The sequence below is a fragment of the Lepidochelys kempii genome, chromosome 3 (assembly GCF_965140285.1).
Source record: "Lepidochelys kempii isolate rLepKem1 chromosome 3, rLepKem1.hap1, whole genome shotgun sequence".
NCBI classification, from domain to species: Eukaryota; Metazoa; Chordata; order Testudines; family Cheloniidae; genus Lepidochelys; species Lepidochelys kempii.
This window is the reverse complement of record NC_136382.1, coordinates 179,477,109-179,501,885: the sequence shown is the minus strand read 5'-3', so window position 1 is coordinate 179,501,885 and position 24,777 is coordinate 179,477,109. Positions and strand designations below refer to the sequence as shown.

Genomic DNA, 24,777 nt, shown 5'->3' with positions numbered 1-24,777 from the left:
TGGTGTACACTACAGAATTAGGGCGAGTGTACGCTGGCAATGCTAAAGCACTGCCACAGCACCGCTTTAACGTGGCTTGTGTGGTTGTGGTGCAGCTCTCTCCCAGTGCTCTACAAAACCCACCTCCAAGAGGGCCTTAGCTACCAGCGCTGGGAGCACAGCTCCCAGCGCTGGTGCACTGTCTACACCGGCACTTTACAGCACTGAAACTTGCTGCGTTCAGGGGAGTGTTTTTTCACACCCCTAAGCGAGAAAGTTGCAGCGCTGTAAATTGCCAGTGTAGACAAGCCCTTAGGTCGACGTAAACTGCCTTGCATTGACTTAGCTGTGTAGTGTCTTCACTAAAATTTCACTCCCACCGACGTAACTTGCCCACTACACTGATTTAATAACGTCACTGCCACAAGAGGTGTACAGTCAATTTTGAAGTAGTTAGACCAGGAGTGGGAAACTATGGTGCATCCGGCCCCCCTGACGTTTTAATCTGGCCCTCAAGCTTCCGTCGGGGAGTGGGGTCCAGGGCGTGCCCTGCTCCAGTGTTCTAGCTGGGGAATGGGATCAGAGGTTGGCCCTGCACCGCGTGGCTCCCGGAAACAGCGGCATGATCCTGCTCCGGCTCCTACACATAGGGGCACCCAGGGGGCTCTGCACACTGCCCCTGCCCCAAGTGCTGTCCCCACAGCTCTTATTGGCCATAGGAACCACAGGGAGCTGCAGGGGTGGCACCTGCGGACAGGGCAGTGTGCAGAGCCACCTGGCTGCACCTCCACCTAGGAGCCTGAGGGGGGACATGCTGCTGCTTGAGGTAAGCGCTGCCTGGAGCCTGTGCCCCAAACGCTCTCCCAAACCCCAACCCCTTGCCCCAGCCCTGATCCCCCTCCCACCCTCTGAACCCCTGTGTCCCAGCCTGGAGCAACCTCCTGCACCCCCAACGCCTTATCCCCAGCCCCACCCCAGAGCCCGCACTCCCAGCTGGACTCCTCCCCCACCCACACCCCAATCCCCAGCCCCTGAACACCTCATTTCTGGCCCCACCTCAGAGCCCGCACTGCAACCCCTAATTTTGTGAGCATTCATGCCCTGCCATACAATTTCCATACCCAGATGTGGCCCTCAGGCCAAAAAGTTTGCCCACCCCTGAGTTAGACTGACATCAACTGTTGCTGGCTTTCAGAAGCTGTCCCACAGTGCCCTACACCGACAGTTCAGTCGGTGGAAGTGCTCCGCCTGAGGACGCACACTGCCAACACAAGAAGCAAAGTGTAGACATGCACAAGTAATGTAATTACTGCAATAACTGTATGCTGGCGTAAATTAGGTTGGTTTATTTTTGTAGTGTAGACTTGCCCTGAGCATCACAGCTAAATACAAGGTGGAACAGATTGTTTAGCATCGGTAGTTAGTACATATTCCAAGGGACCATTCAAGATGAAGTTATTCGGCCACTCCACTTTGAATGGTCCCTTAGAATACATGCTGTCTACCTATGCTAAACAATCTGTTTCACCTTGTATTAGCTATGATGCTCACCTTTCCCAGACCAGAAGAAGAGCTCTGTATAGCTCAAAATCTTCTCTCTCTCTCACCAACAGAAGTTGGTCCAATAAAAGATATTACCTCACCTACCTTGTCTCTCTAATATCCTGGGATATCCTGCCAAGTGCTGCTACAGGTAAAAGTCACTTTTTCTTTGGTAACTTTTCCAGTCCAACAAAATATCTTGAAATAAAGACTATTGTATTAGTGAACAGAAATGACGTTGAACATAAAATGAGATTGTAAACTCTTCAGAGAGCTGAAGTCAATGGAAAATTGTCATTTGTGTCTTTCTACTATGTGTTTGTACAGCTTCCCTACAATAGGGTCCTCATCCTGATCAGGCCTCTAGGCATTACCATCATGCTAATACTTTTGTATTCAAACATTAATAATAAAGTTATCTTGTCAGAGACAAGGCTCCTCAATGACTCCTTACTTGTTAATTGCTCTGAATCCAGCAATTATTAGTATGAGATAAGTGATTGATATCCATTGTTAGTATTATGTGGTGGATTATTTCCTGTTAATGACTTGACGCTATTGCATAAATAAGAAATTTCTTCCTATGGTCTATGGATAAGTTTGGTTCTGAGGAAGGCCCTTTTTGTGGAAACACTAGCTATACCTTTTATGTTAATTATCAGTTCTATTTATTTATTTTTCTAATAAAGTATTTATTCACTTTATTCATTATTCACATAGAAATACTTCTGAGATGGTCTGTTTTTTTTTAATTGGGGTGCTGTTTTCTTTGTAATTTTGAATATTTAACTACTTATTCCATTTTATGAAATGGAGACAAGCCTGAATGAGAGATTGCAGGAGAAATTTTATTGAGTGTCATTAATGTGCAAATGATATTGTCAGCTGTGATCAGAGATAACGTCCCCGAAGGCAGAGTATAAAGACAGGAGTAGGAGACTAAGAACAGATCCCTTGGGGACACCAGCTGAGAGAGGATGTAGGAAAAAAAGGTTATTATCCTAGTATGATGTGAAAGATTTATTAGATAAGTTGGAAGAAACGCATTGGAGATCCAGTCAGAAAAAACATATGTGCCAAGGTGATGGAGATGTGAGGGATCCACAGTGTCAAAAGGAGCTAATAAGTCAAAGAAGATAAGAAGAAAAGTGAGATATTGGGAATTAGCTACAAGTAAGTCATTAATAATTCTAGGGAGGATTGTGTTGGTAGAATGTCCAGGGCAAAAACTGGATTTTGAAGGATCAGGAATAGAATGCTGGGCATTGTGAGGAAGAATTTGAGACACTGCAGCCCAGCCCAAGAATTTAAATTGTGAAATGGTCTTGAGCTCTCATTGTCAAGGAAGATACATCCATAAGTCTGATATAAGTTTATTTAAAGGGGATCAGAGTCCTGGGATGCCAACTCAGATTGTAACAGCCCAGTCAGCAGAAGCTATTTGTACAGCCTCATCCTGATTTCACCTACACAGGTATTTATCATGAGTAACACCAGTGAAGAGAGTAGATATGTTAGTGCAAAAGTAGCGAGAGAGATTCTAATCAGGATGTAGGGTTAAACTCTGCTGTCCTTTATGACCATGTGAATGAAGAGTAACTCCACTGAAATCAGTTTTATTCTGGATTTGGAAAGTAGTGAGTGAAATCAGAATCAGGCCAACTAAGTTCTTAGCAGGTATTTTATTATCCTCTTCTATGTGATATAACTATTATACTATCAAAAAATATTGGTATATGTGTATGGAAATAATCATCTCTTTGTCATGTTATGTCTTTCAGCCCAAATACTTATAGAATATTTAATATTGATATACCAGAAGTAAACATGAAAATAGAAAAGGTCAATGGTGAATATCTACCTAAAAAGAATAAACAGTCTTTCCAGCACTCATATTTACCAGAGTGGCGCAATAATCCCCAACCACGTTATGCAAAATTAATTAACACCAACGTAAGGTTCTTAAATGAACCAATATACTATATGGAAACAGAAGGCACAATGGCTAAAAAGGTAGGACCATTTTGCATTATCTTTCAAATTAAGGTCATATTCTAAATAATATGTACATGTATGTTGTATAAAAGAACTCCATTAACTAATGCTAAGGATCTGAATGAACCCCTCACTAGTAAGGAAATAGAGTATTACGCCTTAAAATCTCTGCTTAACTTACTCTTTTGTGCCTAGGTTTTGCAGCATATATGCCATGTAAAATCATCCACTGTGTGAGGATATTTGTATTAGCCAGGCCCAAAGAGGCAAGTTAGCTAAACTCTGATTGTACTTGCTTTGTAAGTTTAAGTCATATTCTTGGATTTACTTTAGCACACTGTAGTTTGTAATTTAATTTGATTCTTTTTGTGTACTAGTATGAAAAGAGAACAGTGATTCTTAGAAAGGGTGTTTGTATATCACATTTCTGTGGCTACATCTACACTTGTGGCGGCATGCAGAGTGCAGACACTGCATGCCCAGCTAGCGCAGGTATAAATAGCAGTATAGACAGTGAGACATGGCTTAGAGCAGGGGTCTCAAACACGCGGCCCATGGGCCACATGTGGCCTGCAGAGTTATTTGCTGCAGCCGCCAAGCTCCCCATCCCCACCCCCCTGGAGTTATTTCCTGTGGCCGCCAAGATCCCCTCACCCCCGCCCACAGCGTGCCGCATCCCAGCTCCTCTGCCTACCTCCAGGAGCTTCCCGCCACCAAACAGCTGTTTGGTGGTGCTTAGCGCTTTCCAGGAGGGAGGGGGGAGGAGTGGGGAGCTGTATGCTCAGGGGAGGAGGTGGGGCAGGGGCGGGGGGAGACTCCATGCTCGGAGCCTTTCTCTGTTGCTTCCCACTTGCAGGAGCCTTTCCTTGACACAGTGCGGGGTGAAAGAGAAGAATTTCAGTGCAGGACAGAAGAAGAAGGGGGAGAAAGATGCTGGATGTCAATGGGGTCATATCAATCAAACTTCAGACTCGGCTGATTTTCTCCTATTTAAGAGTCAGAATGTGCTAAGCAATAGTGGAAGTAGGTGGGGGAGTTGAAAACTTGTGGAGGACTGAAAGAAGTTTAGAGAAGCATTCTATCGGTACTTGCTTTATTACCTAAGTGTTTGGATAGACATACATTTTTCTTCCCTTTGACTTTAAAGCATCATTGGTGGCCAAGTGGGGAACCATGTGTATATCATTATAGTCCACCTTACGACAGACAAAGCACTCAAAGAAATGATTTCCAGAAGCCAACCTGTACATTGTCTTCTCCAACTAAATACAGCAGTAAACTACAGCCTTCCTGTGGAATAGGTAAGAACCTCTAGGGAAGCTCCCCCCTCCCTCCCTTCCCCCCCCCCCGGGCCAAGTCAGGTGTAGTTTTTCTCTATATTCAGAATAAACAAATACAGGTAGTTCAGGTATTTTTGTATGGGATCTTTTGCTGTCTGACTTTGGATCAAGTTTTGATCTCCGTTGCACCAGTGTATATTTGGAGTAACTCCATTAAAGTCTGTTGAGTTAGTCTGGATTTACAGCGATGCAACTAAGAGCTGAGTCTCTATCTAACTATCCATCCATATTTCTTGCACTTATCATTATGATGTCTGAACACTTGGTAAATGTCCATTTAATAACAACCACTGTATATAATGCATACAAATACTTGCTATTGGCTCCCCCTCTTCTTCAGTTTGCAAACAAATTCTTTCAGATTATACAAATTATGGAAATGTCTAATTTTTAAATATAGCTGGGAACTGAATTGCAAACAGTCCTTGAACTATTCCCATCAGTTGCAAATGTATTTGGTATTCATAATTGTTCTCCAGATATTTTGGATGAATACTTTGATCAGAAAGAAGCTGTTTGCTCTGACTATTCTCCCTTTGTTTTGTGGTTGGTCACCTAAGTGGTGGTCTTTCTACTCATTGAATATTCTTTTGTTAAAAAGGTTCAGTCAAGTCAAGAGTGAATAAGATTGAAAATTGTTTGAGTTGTGCCCCAAAACAGGTGTAAAGTAACTCCCTTACCTTTCCTCCAGCTGTGTTGTAGAACAAAGTAATAAAAGGAAGCCTTCACCAAATTTGTTAAAACGGCCCAAGTGGGAGCTGAACTTCCATCATGCAGTGTTATAATAGTGACTGGAACTTCAGGATTCTTACCCTCCATAAAATCAAAGAGAGGCATGAGGCAACCAGCAGTACGCATATATGTGGTAGGGGCCTGGAGCGAGCTAACTGGCCATGATATCTGCATTAGTAATACTCGCATGCCTGGATCTCTCTGCATGCTCTGTAGAACTGGGTACCAGCAAGCAGAGATGCCTTCATGCTACTGTGATTAAAGTCACTTATTTTTACTGTGATAATTCATGCAATAGCAGCTGCATTTTCTGATTCCATACAAATTTCTTCTAAGGGGGCAACTGGTCCTCAGACCAACACCCTTGTTGGATATGCCAGGATCGAAGGGATTGCTGCTTACCACTTTATGGTATCCAAGAATACTGCAATGAGAAGAACTTAGCAGCAGTCATGAAGAATAGTAGTGTCCGTGTACTACTGATGAGTTGCATGGTTCTCCACCAAAAAATGATTGATCACTTTAGTGACTATTTAAATGTCAGAAAACCTGACAGAATGAAACAAAGCATTTTCTGTTTAACAACCCAGCATTTTTCTTCTACCAACATTGGTACAGTTAGTGAAATGATATCACTGAAATAAAAATATATGGCCCAGATGCTCTGCTGTACTGAGTTCCCACACGCCAACAGCGAGCCTGGACATGGACAATTTTTAACATGTGGCAAGGGGACTACCCAGTTGGAGAGTTTAACTGGTTCCTGTTCTCTATGCAGCCTGAGCAGCACAAAGGGAGTAGAACAGGCCGGAGAATCTTAGGTTTATGTAGTGCTGAAAAACTCCAAAGCATTGTAGATATTATATGCATAGGCATCACTTCTCTACCTGGGATTAAAAATGGGAACAGGGGCAAGCACAGCTTGCCTTCTCTCTCAAAAGCAGAGGAAAAATTCCCTCTCTTTGGTTTAGCTTGAGGCAGTGTTGCTCACTTGGGGCTCGCTCTCCTCTTTGGTTGGTGAGGGGGACTCAGTCAGCAGGAGAATCTGAAGTCAGAGCAGTAGAAGCTGGTAGTTGGCTGGGCAGAATCTGGTGCTCCCAATCTTTTTGGCAGCCCATGTAGTAGCAACAGCACCTGAGGGAAGAAGGTGTCCCAGTTCCCTATAAAAAGAACGGAGGACTTGTGGCACCTTAGAGACTAACAAATTTATTAGAACATAAAGGTTACAGTGTATAGTTTAGCTTGTGTGATGGAATATCTGAGAACAGAGTCTCTGCTGCATACAGCTTCTTCTGAGAGCTGAGGACTGTCGGGGAGCCATTTAGAGCTCTCCCCAGCACAAGTTAGAAGCAGCCAGGGGAGCTGCTCAGATTTGCACCACCCAACTATGATTCCCCATGACTAGCTGGAGACTGCTTGAGCTTCCCAGCCCAAGGCCGGGAACTTGTGGGAATTTTCCGCTCCCAGGTGGGGCAAAGGCACCGGATCAGGACAGAGAATCTGCCCCATTGCATTAGCAAAACACTAAAACAACTTATACTTTGTTCAGTTCCAAGTGGTATTGTCCAAATGCAAATATTAAATGAAAAATGAAGGGTTTTTTTATTATTAAGATACTCAACTCTTAAGTGTAAGAAAAACAACTAAAGGCAACAGAGCTTAGATTAAATGTTTGATTGTGGGTCCTGCTTCATCTGCTTTTTGTCTCTCCAAAGTGGCCCTAAGCTTGGTGGGTCTGGTCCTTGGAAAATCTCCCCTCTGAGGTCATTGGGTGGGGCAGAGCTGCTACAGCAGCTCCTGTGTAACTCTCTCATCCCCAGCTGCCAGTGTGGGGAGGGGGCATAATTGGAGCCCAGGAATGTGATTGCGGTTCCCCTGTGTGCTGGTGATCCCCAGATGCTGTAACAGCTCCTTGGGGCTATTGGTAGCTGGCACAAGTTAGAGTAGCCTCAGTCTACAATAAGCTTTGCCAAGGGCCCAGTTTGGTGCATAACAGTCCCAGGATCAAAGGAGTGTAAAGGGCACCATTGTGCCCCCTCTGTCCCTTCAGTTGCACTGAGTATTGCTCATCTGCAACTGAAGGTCTGGCCCTGAAAGACTGATACAATAACTAGTCTATAAGAATGTTCATTCCAATTAAATCTTTTCATCTAATCATTCGTTCATCAACCCACTTAATTAGCCATGGACTCTGGTATTTCAGCTATGCTATGCCTTGCCAAAAATGAAAGTGTTCTTTGTGTAGTACGCCACCCAACAACTGTCTGGCTGCTATCCCCGTAAAATCAACAAATATTTCTCATGAAACAGAGCTGTGTCTACTGGAAAACAATTATTCACTTCTGTTTTTTTTAAACCAAGATGAGTTAAAGGCCATATTCTTTTCATCCTGTGCAGTCAGCATTTGATATATCAAATGCAAGTTGGCTTCTCAGCTCTCTTTCAGGTTTCATTTGACTCATGACACACACGTCATATACACAGAGAAATCACATTTGCTAGAATGTGGTTTGGTAATACATCAGAGAGGTAGCCGGGTTAGTCTATATCCACAAAAACAACAACAACGAGGAGTCTGGTGGCACCGTAAAGACTAACAGATTTATTTGGGCATAAGCTTCTTCCATGCATCTGAAGAAGTGCGGTTTTTTACCCACTAAAGCTTATGCCCAAATAAATCTGTTAGTCTTTACAGTGCCACCAGACTCCTCATTGTTTGGTAATATAATCTCTCTATTAAAAGAGGTAGATTTGTAAGATTGAAAATGATGTATTTTAATAGCATAAATGAAATAGTACAGTAAGTTGGAGGTAGTGATGAGTCAAATCTGCAAACCACATCTCATGTGGTATAAATGGGCCTGGCTCCGTTGGTTTTAATTGATCTGCAGTAATTTACATCGTCTCTGGAGCTGGCCCTCTACAACCAAACAAAGGAATACACTGAGATAATCATGCTCTGTTTTTACCAACAAAGTGCCTGATTTTGCAACCCCTACTCTCATTGGGTAGGAATTTCTTGCTCACTTCAATGGTAGTAGTCTTATGAGTAAGTGCTGGCCAACGTGAATAAGGTTTGCAGAATCTAGCCTGTAAATGTTTATTGGCAAGTTTATTTTAAGCAGTGACTTCTGTAGAGGAAAACACAGGGGGGTTAATTCTCCAAGAAGTATAGGACAGATTAGCTGTATGGATCCCACTGAGGTAAAGACCCCTTTTTGCCACTGTGAAAACAGTCATCCATGGCTGGACATCAGCTTAGGCAGTATACATATTAAAAACTTTTCTGTGTTAACAGAGTTACCAAAAAATAGATTCAAAGCATTTGTCAGACATGACAGGGCACTCTGCCTATTTTGGTCATGCAGCACATTCTTTCCTATTACTGTTCTGGGGGCTTAATCCTGCACTTAGATGTGCTCTCACAACTCCCATTTACTTGTATGAAAGTGTTGGATGTGTGACAGTGGGCAGAATTTGATTCTGTAGTTTGATTACAGTAGCGCCTACAGACCCCAACTAACATTTGGGCTCTGTTGTGCTAAGTGCTGTACAGACAAATAGTCAGAAACCGCCCCTGCCTTAAAAGAGTTTGCAGTCTAAATAGATAAGACCAAGGAAGTACTGTTTTCCCTATTTTACGCATAGGGAACTGAAACAAGAGATGAAGGGACAGATTTACAATGGTATTTAGGCACATAAAGATCCATATAGATGCCTAGTGGGATTTACAGAAGCACCTAAGCAGGGTAGGGCCTAACTCCCATTGAAAGACATAGGATGAAGGACCTAACCTGCTCAGATACCCTTTTTTTAAATTCCACTAGGTGCATATCTGTTTCATTAGGACCAGATTTACAAAAGTATTTAGGCACCTAAGTGACTTGCCCGTGATCTCACAGAAAGTCTGTGGCAGAGCTGGGAATGGAGCCAAGGTCTCCTGAATCCCAGTCCACCCTTGTTGGAGTTCTTGCCATTGTTTCAGTTGGTGCTAAGTGTTCCCCCTCCTCCTCCCCTCATTATGTTCTACTTTTCAAAATTTTAGAAAGAGCAAAAATGAATTCAATAGTTGTGTGTTAGACCTTGTCTACACTACCAAGTTTTGTCAACAAAGATTATGTCGACACTCAAAAATCGAAATGTCATGTTCACACTCCTTCTGTTGGCAGAGGGCATCCACAGTTGGAGCACTATCATTGACAGTGTGTGCAATTCACTGTGGGTACCTATCCCACAGTCCAGCTTGACACCTTCTGTCGCTAGGTGTTGCGATCCGCTCCGCCTTCCTACAGCACATCTTGGGACAGGACTCAATGTTCCATGATGCACTGCTTTCTGTCCCAGCACTCCATGGGCTTCCAGCATTTTGTGGCATTTTTCAACTGCCCTTCTTTGCTGTGCACCCCGGCATCTTTGTGAGAGAGGATGGATCCCACACTGCTCTCCTGTGCTCCGTTAACTGTCATGAAGACATTGTGGATGGTTAATCATAAAGTTCCTAACTTTAAAAAGACTCCCAGTCGCCTGACATGCTGCGTGATATGGATAGGAAGAACTTTAGATTGCTTTTGGTATTCAGAGAACAGCTGGATAGGGTAGACCTTTGCTTTTGGGCTCAGGAAACGAGCACTGAATGATGGGATCGTATTGTCATGCAGGTGTGGGATGATGAGCAATGGCTACAGAACTTTCAGATGCAGAAAGCCACCTTCCTGGATCAGTGTGCAGAGCTCGCCCCAGCACTGTGGCGCAAGGAAGTTATAATGAGAGCTCCATCCTATCAGTAGAGAAGTGTGTGGCAATCGCTGTGTGGAAGCTGGCAACTCCAGATGGCTACTGATCAGTGGAGAATCAATCTGGAGTCGGGAAGTTGACCGTTGAGGCTGTGTTAATGCAAGTGTGCAGGGCAATAAATTACATCCTGCTACGAAGGACTTTGACTCTGGGAAATGTGCATGAAATAGTGAACGAGTTTGCAGAAATGGATTTTCCTAACTGTGGAGGGGTGATAGATGGCAAACACATTCCAATTTTGGCACCAGATCACCTTGCGTTGGAATACATCTATAGGAAGGGGTACATCTCCATGGAGTTGCAGGCACTTGTGGATCACTATGCGTGTTTCACTGACATCAGCATGGGGTGGTCCGGGAAGATGCATGATGCATGCATCTTTGGGAACACTGGCCTGTATAGAAAGCTATAAGCGGGGACTTTTTCTCCAAACCATAAGATTAGTGGGGGATGTTGAAATGCACCTAGTAATCCTGGGAGACCTGGTATACCCTTTACATTCGTGGTTTATGAAACCTTACACGGGAAATCTGGACAGCAGTAAGGAGTGGTTCAGCAACAGACTGAGTAGGTGCCTGATGACAGCTGAATGTTCCTTTGGCAGATTAAAGCCGCGCTGGCGATGCCTTTATGGCAGGTTAGACTTTAATGAGGATAATATTCCCAGTGTCATAGCCACCTGTGGTATGTTGTATAATCTCTGTGAAGCTAAGGGTGAAAGGTTTGCTCAGGGGTGGAGTGTTGAGGCAGACTGCTTGGCTGCTGATTTTGAACAGCCAGATACTAGATAGCTAGAGGAGCCCAGAGGGGGACAATTCAAATCAGGGAGGCTTTGAGGCAACACTTTGAAAATGAGAAGCAGTAATATATACCTCTCTGATTGGTGCTGCAATGTTACATTACATGTAGTTTTCCTAGGAAGTAATGGTGACATTTGGGCCTTACATTCCAGCAAGCACATGAATAAACTGCCTGAGTATATATTGATAGTGCCTGCTATCTCAATTTGTACAAAACAAATAAAGATGAGTTACCATTCAAAAACTTTGCTTTTATTGCACAAAAAACTGCGTGTGCGCACACACACACACACACACACAAAGATGCTTGGTGGGAAAGAAGGAACCAGGGAAGGGCAGACTTTCAGAGCTGTATGTAGATCCAGCTATCATTGTGAAAGTTGTCTGAGTGGAGTGAAGGGGAAACCAAGAAGTCCCAGAAAGTAGAAAGGAATTTGCAGACAGAGTTTGTGGGGTCAGGGTGGCATGGAAAAGAGTTCTGAATGTGCTGCAGGGGAGGACTTCAGCATCTGCATTTACTCCTCTGTTACTTTAATCATCCGCTCCGTAGCATCCTTAACAAACTCCTGATTCTCTTTTCTGTCCTGCCGTTCAGTTTCCCAGCACTCCCTGTGTTCCCTTTTCTCTGCATTGGAGCAGAGCAGTACCTCCCGGAACATGTCATCTTTGCTGCGTTGTGGGCACCTTTTTATCTGGCAGAAATGCGTGGCTAATGTGTGGGGAGTGTCCTGAAGGCCACATCTGCCAAAGCACAAGGGACAATGCACAGAAGCAGGATTGTTAAATTCACGCACAGCTTTGAAACATTTCAGTTAAATACACCTTTTGCAACATAATAATCACTTTCTCACTGACCTTTGGCAAGCACACATCTCTGCAAACACCCAAAGCATGGTGAGTGTTGGTAGGTGAGTGAGGGAGCTCCACATGGGGAAAAGAACATGCACTCTGCAAGGATTGTGGTACAGCTGATCAAGGAAAAAATTCTAAAGTTCTCCCACACTTTTCCCCAGGTGGGGGTCATTCTAGCAGATATCTCACTGCTAAGGGTAAGCAGGGAAAACAGAGTACATTTACTCCATGCTTGTGGCTTCTGCTCTGCTCCCTATGCTGCACTCCTGTATGCCTCTTTGGTCCCTGTAGAAGTGATTGCTGAATGGCACAGGAAAGTTTCCTACAATGGGGGAAGGAACAAACTGCTCTGCCATGGAACCTGCGGCAGAGGATTACCGAGTACCTCCAGGAAACTTTCCTGGAGATCTCTCTGGAGGATTCCTGTGAGATCTCGGCGTGCATCAACACCCTGTTCTGCCGTACCAATTAGCTACGCAGGGAAATATCCAGCTCACAGAAACACAGCCAGCATCCCATATTTCTATGTCCTGAACCCACCTCCGCACTACACAAGCCACATCCACTTACCAGGAGTCTCATCTTCTGCTTCTTGCTCATCGGAGAGCAACTTCTGAGACTGGCTAGACACCTCTGGAGTGGAGAACAGTTCCTGGCTGCCTGCCCCACCAGGTGACCCCGCTGGGAGCTGCACATCGTCCTCTAACTCCACTTCTTCATCAGTTACTTCGTCCCTGGGTTAGGTCCTCTTTCCACCACTTTCGGGCCTTCCGAAGTATCCATGGGGCTCTTGGCGATGGAGGTGGGGTTGCCACAAAGGATAAGGTGGCGACCCCACCTCCATCGCCATTTCTCCTTATAGAACTGGTCGATCTTAGCTGCAGCACCAAAGTGACGGTTTGCCTCCCTTACCTTATGGTACGCCTGCCTGAGCTCCTTTATCTTCGCTGTGTACTGCAGCGTGTCCCGATCATAGCCCTCGCACAAGCCTTGGGAAATGTGCCCGTAGGTATCCCAAATCCTATGGCTCAAGCGCAGCTGTGACTGACCAGCCTCCTCTCCATATACTGAGTGGATCCAACAGCTCTGTAGTGGTCCAAGCAGGAGAGCGTTTGCTGCTATAATCTGTCGTGGTCACCTGGGAAGACCTCTCCATGCCGAGCCAACAGGAAATAGAATTTCAAAAATCCCCAGGGCTTCTAAGGGGGAGGGGTGGATGGTCGTTTACTTGGCTGCAGGGCAGCGGAGTTCAAATTGCTGACCAGAGCAGTCACGATGGATATTGTGGGACACCTCCTGAAAGCGAATTAAAGCGATGAAATCAAGCATGGTGTCTACACTGGCACTTTGTTGACAAAAATTTAGAGGAAAAAGACTTATGTCTCTTGTTGGGATGGTTGTATTTTGTCACCAAAACAGGGTATTTTTGCTGACCAAAGTCACATTGGAGGGTGTACACCTTCACTGTTTTGTCAACAAAAGGCAGCTTTTGTCGATTAAACTTTAGTGTAGACAAGGCCTTAGTGAGTGAATATAGTACAAAGTCTTGAGGTAGTAGATTTTGGGTAACATTAACTTTTTCAGAAGCACCTAAAAGTGACTGAAGAGCAAAAGTCCCACTTTCAAAAGTGGCTTAGGCATTCGGTAGCCTAAGTCCCATGGAAAGTCATCCTTTATTGCATGACTGTTTGTTGCGCTGTCTGCCATACTGCTCTGTCTGCCATTACTGCTGGGCTATGCTTCTACCTTGTCTTCAGTCAAATGAAAAACTCACTTCTGTGAGGCTCACAAGAAGTGAATTTAGAATTTGAAACAAAACAAAATACTGAGCCATCCCCACAATTGGATTTCACAGTACTTCCTGAGTCAAATTGAGGCCCTATTGAAATCAATGGAAAAACACTCTTTGACCTCAGTAGAGTCAGGCTTTCATCCCTTATCTTGCATGGGCCCAGTTCTGAGCTCACACCACTGTCGATCAAGAATAACTCCACTGAATGCAACAGAGTTACTACTGGTGTGAATGGGTTCAGAACCAGGCACTACAAGTCTTCTCTTTTACACTGTAAACTTTTTGGGGTAAAGGCTGCCTTTGTTTCTTGTACTATAGTGCTGAGCATCATGTTTGAGTTAAACAATTTTAAAAAGTCAGATTTCCCTGTCTTTTTATCACAAGGATTTGTCCTTGCATTAGCAGCTTCTGCTCCCTTTTATATACAAACTAAACACAAGGATGTCTGTATTAGCAATGCTTTAACAATAGAAGGTTTGCTGATTCTCTAGTCCATTACACAGGTTTTATATCAGTGTAAATTCATTAAAGCCAATGGAGTAACACTGCCATCGCACCAGTGTCACAGAGTGGAGGCTTGGCCCCAATATTTATTATTGAACTTTCTCTCCTACCCCCTTCACTTGTCAAGGTGCTTGATGTGTAGGGGCTCCCTTTAGTCCCAACTTTGAAAAGCAGCTGGCAGAGCCTCACTGTGTAACCCTCAAAGAGCAGGGTGGGAAGCCAACACTTCAGCCACTGTCACTACTGAAAAAAGAAAAGGAGTACTTGTGGCACCTTAGAAATGAACAAATTTATTTAAGCATAAGCTTTCGTGAGCTACAACTCACTTCATCAGATGCATGCAGTAGAAAATACAGTGAGCTGTAGCTTATGAAAGCTTATGCTCAAATAAATTTGTTCGTCTCTAAGGTGCCACAAGTCCTCCTTTTCTTTTTGCGGCTACAGACTAACACGGCTGCTACTCTGAAACCTGTCACTACTGAGGTGGTTGTATTAAACAGCAGAGCACCATCGGAGCTGGTGCATGGAATGCAATCTTCTGCTAGAGAGAGGGTCAGGTGAGGTAGGGCATTTAATGTGGCCTGAAGAGCCAGTGCTGGCAGAAAACTCTCTCCTTCCTGGGGAGTGTCAGTACCTCTGCTTCTCCCCATAGGTGGATCTAGAGTTCTGCCTTCAGCATACTCCTCCGGTATATTGAAATACAAATAATGAAGCAGTTTATTTTGGATGATTGATTGTGGAGATATTGCTCACAAACCCAGATCATCTCATTTCACTTCCTGCCATTCCATTAATAAGGAAAGTGATGGTTTCCATGCTTTGGCATGTTTGCCGTTTTGAGGTTGAGCCAGTTGTCTTTTGGCATTCAGGCTTCTGTAAGTGATGGAAGATTATACCTTGGAATTGGTGTCTTAAATGGCTCAATTCCTTAAAAGGTTATAAATGCTGAGATATTCTCTGGGAAGTAATGTACGGTTCCTTTCTGTTTGACTTTACAGAGATAAAAAATAGTGGGGGATTTTTATGTGTATCTCAGTTTTGCCACCTAAAAGAATAATAATAAAAAAGCTAGTGTATTCCTATGTGCTACATAATTGCACTGACTGTTGCCTGTCAAGACTTGTAAGGATCCTCCCTCTTACACCGCCCCCTACAGCCATTTCAGCAGCTAAGGTAGTTGACGACAGTGATTTTGGCTGTAATTTATAACTTTGGAGCTAATTTGTCCTATTCGTGAGTTTTGTGTACACCTATTTACACTTGCTGGGGATCTGGCTCAAAGACTCCATCAAATGACTGTCAGGCATGTTATATTAGGATAGCTCACAAACCCAGAAAAGTAAGTGGTTTAGTATTCTAAAACTTTGTCGAGGCATTTTACCAGGGCAGTATCTGACCACCTTACAGAAATACTATAGTCATCATCATGGCCCTTATCCCACTTACAAACATGCAAAAGAACTACTTACCTGCTTAAAGTTAAGCATATCTGTGTTTGTGGGATCAGGTCACATGCTGCTAAATTACAAGCGAGTCTTAAGTTTGGTTCTCTTCTCTTCTGTCACATGAAGACAAAAATTGGGATTATTATTATATTGAAGTATCAGGGGGTAGCCGTGCTGGTCTGTATCCACAAAAAAAGAGTTGCATCTGAAGAAGTGAGGTTTTTACCCACGAAAGCTTATGCTCAAATAAATCTGTTAGTCTTTAAGGTGCCACCGGACTCCTTGTTGTTTTTATTATATTGAGTTTTCTACTGGAATATTATATAATTTATTATGAGTGTTCTTCTGTTATCTAATATTCCATGAAAAAACACATGAACTAATATTACTGTCTTGAATTTATTTACTTCTTATGCTGAACCAAATTATTTGTGAATAATTCATCAATTTACAGAAATAATTTGTGAATATTTGACAAACATTATTGATCACTTATAGAGGCGGTCAAATACTGAGAAAAATGTTCACCAATTTATTTGAGGATTGACAAGAATAAAAAAATCAGTGGAGATATTCATTATAATTATTTGGCCAATTCAAATTCTACCTTATCACTAGAAAATGCCACTCTTCAGGGTTCCAAGAAAAATATTCCATCCATATTTAATTGACCAGAAATTAAACATTGAGAGAATATTTTTTTTTCTTTGCAAGAAATTCTACAGGGAACTAATATAACCTTTCCTCAGTTGTAACAACAACACAATCTACAGAATTAAAAATGTTGTTGTTATTCACGGCTTCTAGCACATTTGGTATGAATATGCTTCTGCTATTTTATATTCTAGTAAAAAACTCATGAACTAATGTAATTCTTTATATAAGTTTATTTTTCAGTCTTACCATAAAATCTTCATTCATAGAATTCCCAGATCCAGTTACGAAGCACTGAAAGTGGAAGCTAGATATGCAGTTCATACCCATATTCTTTACTGAACAGATTGCTGGTGCACTGCACAGAAAATAGCATAACAGCTTGTAATGTGCCCCAGTCAATTTTAAAATTATGGGATCTGAGGATAGCTACAAATGTATCTGTGGTGCCTGTAGTGAGGCATTGTGGGCTCTCTCTGACCCAGAAGGGGAGGAACCACCCTCTGTGCCCAGGTGGGTGGAGCCAGACCTGCCTCATCCCTCCCACTGGGAGTGGATAGGCGGGACAGGAAGTATAAAAGGCGGAGCCTCTAACTCAGTTGGGTCTGGAACAGTGAGGGAGATAGATGCATCCTGCTTGCTTCAGGCTGCTGACTTTGCTGCTGAGCCCAGAGATGCCCTGCTTGCAGAGGAACCCCTTGGGGTGGCAGCTTCCCCACTGTAGGCCAGGTGGCTGGTGTTAGCCTACCATCTGCCAGAACTAGGATGACAGGCTACTTGCTAGCTCTACCCTGCTTGAGGGCTGGAGCCCATAGACTGGTGTTTGCTCTGCCCCTGCCTAAGGGCCCAGAGCCTATAGACTATTTGGGGTTCAGCCCCACTAGATTGGTTCAGCCCCTGGTCTGCCAATTTCCACTGATACTAGGCAGCAATCATGACGGTATAGTGAGGCAGTGTGGCCTCCCTCTGACCCAGAAGGGGAGAGACGACTGCAACACCACTACATGCCCCACAAATATATTACGGACAATTCAATGCATATTTTTGCAATTTTCCTAAGGTAACGTTTCCAGGCTTCTTAAGTGAAATGTATCAGAAAAATAATGGTAATATTTCTATAGCTCTTTTCACCCAAAACCTTCTATGCGCCTTACAACCACGACAATTCACAAAGCTTTACAACATTTCTGTAGGGAAGGTAGGTATCATTACTCCCCCTTTGTGGATAGGGAAACTGAGGCACAATAGGTTACCTATCCTACGCAAAGTCACATAGCAAAGCAGCAACCAAGCAAGACTCCCAGTCCTGAGTTTTAATCACTGGAAACTGCTCCCTCAAATAGTGCAATTGATGCCTCTTCAGAATCTTTTGAGTGCTAACTTGCCACTTTTAACATATCAGCAAAATGTAATACTGTTAGCTTGTGCCAGAACAATGTACTGCTAAATGCTAGCTGGATCCTAACCCTCCGGTAACTAAAAACCAGTTGAAAGAGTTTGCAACTTGCAAAAAGACTGGAAGATTAATTTTACAAAGTGATCTGCATATTCATCTAAACTTGATGTATCTGGCATCAAAGCACTTAAACATAGACTCAAAATCCACCTTATGCTGATCTTGCAGAACACATTATTGACTTCTGTTTCCATGTCTACTCAGTGATTTATCTTGTTTCCTCAAATATGATTCTACCAAAAGACAGTAAGTTATCATCTTTGTGCCTGATTTGCCCTTTGTCTCTGTATGGTGCCCATGAACACTGTTTGTACACTGTGCTCATGTACTCTGAGTTAGGGTGAATGTATTGATGTATTCATTGGTGTACTGACATTTTTTGGTACAATTTCCTCAGTGTATTTATGTGAGTTTTAGTGCTCATGACCAGTGCCCTGCTGACAGCATTGGAGACTCAATTTCTCCGTTTATCCCCAGAACAGACACAGCATGGGCAACATAAGCATAAACTTGTTCACACTTCCCTGCTAGTGTGCTTGGGCAATGATGAGAAGGGACCATCTCTAGGGCGGAGAGGATCGTTCAGCCCCCATTGCCCCCTTTATTCCTTGCCTGCCCTCTTTACTGTTTTCCTTTTAATGATTAAAGGCCCAATCCAGCTCCCTCCAAAGTCCATGGGAGTCTTCCGATTGGTGTTAGAAGGAGTTGATCAGGCCCCTTATTGTTGTGAAACTTCTGTATCATTCTGTTTTTTCATACAGTTACGAATTTAAAATATTTTTAAAATATCCTCCATATGTGCTGTGCTCTCTTATGAGTATATCCAAGTAAAAACTGGATGAAATAGGTGGAACATTAGCAACTTTAAACATCTTGGCACAATGGGAAAATATTGGGTTCTGTTCCCAGCTCTCCACTGACTTGATGTGCAACAAAGATCTTAGTCAGCTCACCACTCTGCCTCAGTTTCCTCATCTGTAAAATGTTGATAATGATCCACACCTTCCTTTGCAAAGCTATTTGAGATCATGAAGCAAAAAGTACTGTAGAAGAACTAAGTTATCGATAGGTAGGGCCAATTAACCAGTTGTCTTTAAATTTTTCTTAACACAAAGAATAAAATCATTTTTAACTTATACCCTTTAAGAATAATTGAATTTCCACCAAATTTAGGCCTTGATACTGTAGTGAAGTTCATATCTGCCCATATGGTTCAAGTCACATGATAAAGGTCTTTATTGTAAACATAAGATTTCAGTTCTGATCCCATATTCAGTGTTTATTTTCAAAATGTGTGTCCTAACTGCTGCAACAATTTAGATCTGTTAACACTGTGCAAATGAAAGCACATGTGGCCTACATTTTTCAAAGGTGACTAGTGATTTTGGGTGCCCAGTTTGGGATACCTTTAAGGAGCCTGATTTGCAGAAAGCATGAAGCATTTGTTCCCAGAAAATCAGGCCCCTTTAAAGTATATTAAGTTGGGCACTCAAAATCAGTAGTCCTATTTGAAAATGTAGGGTGTGTTTAATTGAATTATGCTTTAAAATTATGTATTTATACTGTACATATGCAGCATATTTCAGTATAGCATTTTAGTCTGTGTCATGAAGTAGTAACTGCAAAATTTATTCCAATTAGCTTGGACAGAAAACTGTCGTCTGGATTGAAAACTGGCTAAAAGATTTTAAATAAAGAGTAAAATTAAATGGCAATATATCAAATTATGGGCAAGTGTCTAAACAGCTACCCTGAGATCTGTGTGAGATCTGGTCTTGCTACTCTGGTGCATAGGACGAGTTTACACCATGCACCATTTTTTTAGAAAGTGCTGCCTGCTTCCTGGATGTGCCAGGCCCACTCTGTGTTTCAGCGTGAAGAGGGGCAGGTCCATTTTTTCACCCCCTTATGGGGACTCACAAGGGGAGGAAGGCTTCTTTGCATTCACTCCTGACACCCACCCACAGGCAAGCCAGTTGCAATGTGCCCAAGATTGTTCTTGTGATACAGAAGGATATAATGTTAAAAAGTCCCAAGTGAAGTTAAGTGCTCGGAACTGTATTGTCAGGAATAGTCCTGTATGTACTAGATGATCTAACAGGCGTTTTCAATATCTCATTTTAATAATTCTTATACTCAGAATGCCCTTCCAATTTCTATTTGTCTGGCTTCCGTTGTCTCCTCATCCAAATCACTCATTTAAAAACCAAAATACTTATGCAGAATTGCCTATGAAGAATGAGTTCGTTTCCACTCCAAAAAGCCTTTGAATCAACATGATGTATGTATGCATGTAAAACTGAGTGTCCATACAGTCATGTAGCTGATCCATGTCCCTCTTTGCCCCTCCCTTTCCTGGTATATGTTACATCTTCACTTGTCTGTCAAGCCCATCGCTTATTTTTTAAGCAATTCAGGACAGGCATCTGTCTTTTTTTTCTTTTGTGTTTCTGTGCAACATCTAGTACACTTGTGAGTGCTGTTAAACAGTGATTCTGTGCTGTACAACATGAGGCCACACAATACATCTTTGCCCTGACTTTACAACAATATTGGGTTTTTTTCCCCAGTTCCACTTGCAATTCCTAGAACATCAACAAGTCTTCCAACAATTTTACAGGAGCGGACCTCCTTTATTCATCAGTACAATGCCAGAAAATCTCCTAATGAACCCATCCGAGGAAAGGTAAGACAATGTGCATCCTGTATGATTAATAGCGTGCAGGAAGCTGGAGGAGTAAGTTTATTCACGAACTTCCGACTAACTGTTTTAAAAGTAAGAAATACTGTTACACGCTTTAGAATTGCCAGGACTTAATATTAATGACACTTTTTAATATAACTTAAACATTTCATTCTGTGTTTATGTGCATCATAACACCGTGGTTTCCAGCACCTATAATAATAGATAAATGCCCTAATGATATATGACACAGTTTGGATTTCCAGTAGGTCTATGTCTGCTCTCACTTACATCTGAGGTCAGTGGAGTAAAAATAATGTGGGATCGAAACCAGGCCCAATGTGTATTTTGAAGCCATTCCATAAGTAAATATCCAAAAGTTTTGTCAGTCTTTGTTGCCTACAAGTTTTTTGTGTGTGTTTCTTACAAATCAATAATTAACTGTGTAGGGGCCTGATCCAAAAGCAATTGAAGTCAGTGGAAAGACTTCCATTGACTCCGGTAGGCTTTGAATCAGGCCCAAAATACAGAATTCCATTCTTGGAAACATATTGTTTGTTCCCACTTCTGTTTATAAAAAAGAGAACCTTTCTGTGTGACCCTAATGGACAAAGTTGTTTGGGTTGCAGTCATAAATCTCCTGGCCTACAAAAGCAGCAGTTTAGAATTGTATCCATAGCAACCCATGTAGCAAGAAATAAAATCTGATATGATTAGACTTACACAGGAGAGCCATATGCAAGTCACACACTCAGAGTGACAGAATGGTTGTGAACCAGAGAAAATAAGATGCATTTTTTCTTTTATTTGTTGTTTCTCTCCAAGTTTTCCTGTTGTGCCCCATTTCATGAATAAAAAAGGCTAACAGGCCAGACAGTATTCCATTGCCTGTAGCTATTGGGAGGGGACCTAGGCTGATGGCCAGTAGAGAGACCAAGAAACAAGTGGATGTTTTGCCAGCACTTGAGCTAATAAATGAACTCAGATCACAGCTGCATTTACTAACTGCTTATGCTCCCCTGGTTAATGTCAACCTTGTTTCCCTTTCCAGCGACATGGAGCTTTTGTGTGGACAGAGATAAAACCAGTGAGTGGGCCAATAGTTCCTCAGGGAACAGAAGTATTCCTGAGTGCTAGAGGGTCATGCTCACTGGAACAGGCAAAAACAGAGAAAGGAAACTCAGTGGAAAGCCAAATGACCTCACCCACTCTCTGCCTGCACAATTCCCAGGAGACATTAGGCTGTGAAACTCACTTATCAAAACCAGACGTCAGAGAAGCAGCCAAGGCATATCCCAGAATCCCTGTAAGAGGACAGAAGAGTTCAGACATTTCTCAGGCAACTGAGGTGGATGTTATCCGTCCTGCTGAGGAAGAGTCTTTATGTCCAGCAATGAAAGGTCCTCTGGATAAATCTCTCAATAGGTTACCTCCCACACATAAAAACATATGAATCACTGAGATCACCATCAGTCACTAAAATGAAGAGAGCCTGGAATCACTGTGCAAGCTAATGCATTTGCTTGGTCTAATATCAATAATACTAAACACAAGCTAACAATTCACTGGTGTCAGCGAGAACACAGTACTCCTTTGACAAAACAACAGCTGCACTGTACTTTGATGTTTGTCGAAAACTATATGCCTATAAGAATTATGGGGTGGGTTTGTTTTTTTTTTAAGGTGGAATTGATTTCCTTGTTAGGCTGAACACAATCATCTTGATCATATATATTCTGTACTAAGTCTGACTTTGAGTTAATTAACACTTTCGGGTCTGGAAGTGATTATGATTCTTGAGTATGTACTTTTTTTTCAGTAATAGAAACACCAGTTATAGTGTTTGGTTTTATTGCTGATTGCTGTTTTTTTAACATATATAGTTGTGACATGCATTATCTCCTTGGATGCTGCAGTGTGGAGTATGATTTCACACACCATATGGTGTCAGCTTTTGATAAATGGAAACCATTATGCTTCCATAGGAAACAATGGCAGTCAAGAGAGACAATTTGCTGTAGCCCACAGGAATGCAAAAATAATGTGTGTTGCCACTCTGAACAGCTAACAAGGACAGCTTTGAAGTAAACCCTTTCTTTCTTTTTGGGAGCAAGGAGGACAGGCATTTTCTTCCAGACTTGTGCTGCTGTTCTTGTTCGAATGTGTTTCACATCAAAAATGCAGAAGAGATCTTAATTACTGTATGCTTTTCCCCAATACTAGAGAAAAATCATTAATCCAGAGACTGATGGGTACATTTTTACTGATTGGACTATTTCCCTAATTTTTTTAGGGAAACACAGAAAGTTTAGGCTTCAGTTATAACCTACAGTTATTCATCAAACAGTGAAGCAAGTTATTACCTGTAGCTCTTAAACAGCTACTCTTATATACCGGGGAGGTTAATGTATGCATTTTACTTCAGTGAGAGCAATAAAAGTTTGATTTCCAACTTTCTGTTCTGAGAAGATATTATAACAATGTTACATGTTCTATATGTTCTCTTCACAAAGAATAATAGCAAAAACCTGGGAAAATATTCTTTGGAACTTATTTTGAAACAATATTTACCAAGGATTGGGCAGGTCCCATATATTATAGCTAAAAGTTAAAATGAACTTAATATATATAGTGCTGATTACTTGTTTTTGCTTGAGCTGAGACTTCAGGGACCAAATTTGGCCTTCAGATATGCATACACAACTTCCACTGATGTTGGTGGCAGCTGTATACAATATGGGAAGCAGAGTCTGGCTCTTTAATGTACATGCTAGCTGTAGTAGTTACATGTAATTCAGAACCCACCATCATTAATACATTAATAACATATTGACATTAGTGGACATACAGTTGTGACCAATAGGTAAATATCTATCATAATATAATTATATTATAATTTTGTTTGTCTTAATTCTAGTCATTACATCTTTTGATTGTCAGTTCACTACAAATGAACAGTTCATCATATAAGCAAAGTGTGGGTGTAGGAAATTAGTTAGAAATGAACAAATGGGGTAAAACTCAAACATTTTCTAAAAATGCTAATACAGAAGCATCAGCTGCTGGACTGCAGTACAGCCGCTCTGGGCTACACTGCCAGTGGTTTTTGGCTATAAAGGAAGCATGCCCAGCACCAGAAGGATCACCCAAGTACAAAACATATGTTCAAATAGAGTGCAGCCATCATAGAAACTCCTTAAATCATTGCCCTTCTTGTTACTGGCATAGGGAATGGGGCTAGAGGGGAAAAAAGCATGGCCAGAATACCCCTACACTGCATTACCTTTGGCTGCTATTTCAACTTCTTCAAGCCACTAGTAGGCAAAGCAGATTAGAGCCAGCAGGTAGCTGGTTAAACAATCCTAGCTACTTTGTAAAGTGCTTTGAGATCTACTGACAAAAAGCAGTATGTAAGTTGGTATTTTTTTAATTATTATTTATTATTCTGGAGGGAAAAACTTTGCATACCTGACACAGCTCTAACCAATGCTCAAGCTTCTTCTGGACAGTTTTTCACATGAAACAACAGAAGTCTGGCATCATATTAAATTAGCTATTTCCGTAAAACAAAGGAATTTTCAAAACAAAAACTTTACAGCTAAATTTACTAAGGGCCATTTGAGAGGTCCCATTAAACACAGCCATTAAGAAACAAAACACAAACATTAAAAATAATGGAAAAACATACAAAGATTACATAAATTCTGGCGCTAGCCTAACCTCGAAATCGCACATGCATATGTGAGTATCCAGATACACCATTAAACAGAAAACTTAGTGATCAGTACACAAACCAACTTAATTTTGCCACTTCACAAGCCCCTCTACTTAAAAGTTTGAATACCTTATCCATAAAAAACTGTAAAATGTCTGGCCGTACAACCACATACTATCCAAAACATCAATGATATTTTAAAACCAAAGTCTAGCTGCATCTATTTCTATCAATCAAAGTTTCTGTAACCTGCATCAATTGCAGTCTGAGTAAATTAATTCCATATACCCTTAATTAGGTAAATAATCATTAGAGGCAAAGATATTCTTACATCATATTATAAAACAGTTTCCATTATATTAAAACAGGACTGTTTGTGTCAAAACAAACCATCAAACTTGATACACAGAACAAATAGTGTGTTTGTGTATATAGATATATTAACAGGTTTCAGAGTAGCAGCTGAGTTAGTCTGTATTTGCAAAAAGAAAAAG

General features: G+C 42.0%; 1 protein-coding gene across 2 annotated transcripts in view; it reads left to right on the top strand.

Moving 5' to 3' along the window:
* CIMIP6 (ciliary microtubule inner protein 6) overlaps window positions 1–24,777 on the top strand; it is a 41,004-nt gene that overhangs the window by 3,990 nt on the left and 12,237 nt on the right. The window contains exons 2-5 of one of the 2 annotated variants that reach the window (XM_073339161.2): window positions 3,303–3,534; window positions 4,664–4,817; window positions 20,456–20,571; window positions 21,620–23,419. In XM_073339161.2, coding sequence (XP_073195262.1) covers window positions 3,303–3,534; window positions 4,664–4,817; window positions 20,456–20,571; window positions 21,620–22,021 — 904 coding nt within the window. In that variant the 3' untranslated portion in view covers window positions 22,022–23,419. Of the gene's footprint in view, window positions 1–3,302; window positions 3,535–4,663; window positions 4,818–20,455; window positions 20,572–21,619; window positions 23,420–24,777 lie in introns of those variants that run through there. The other variant, XM_078851946.1, reaches the window with a different exon arrangement.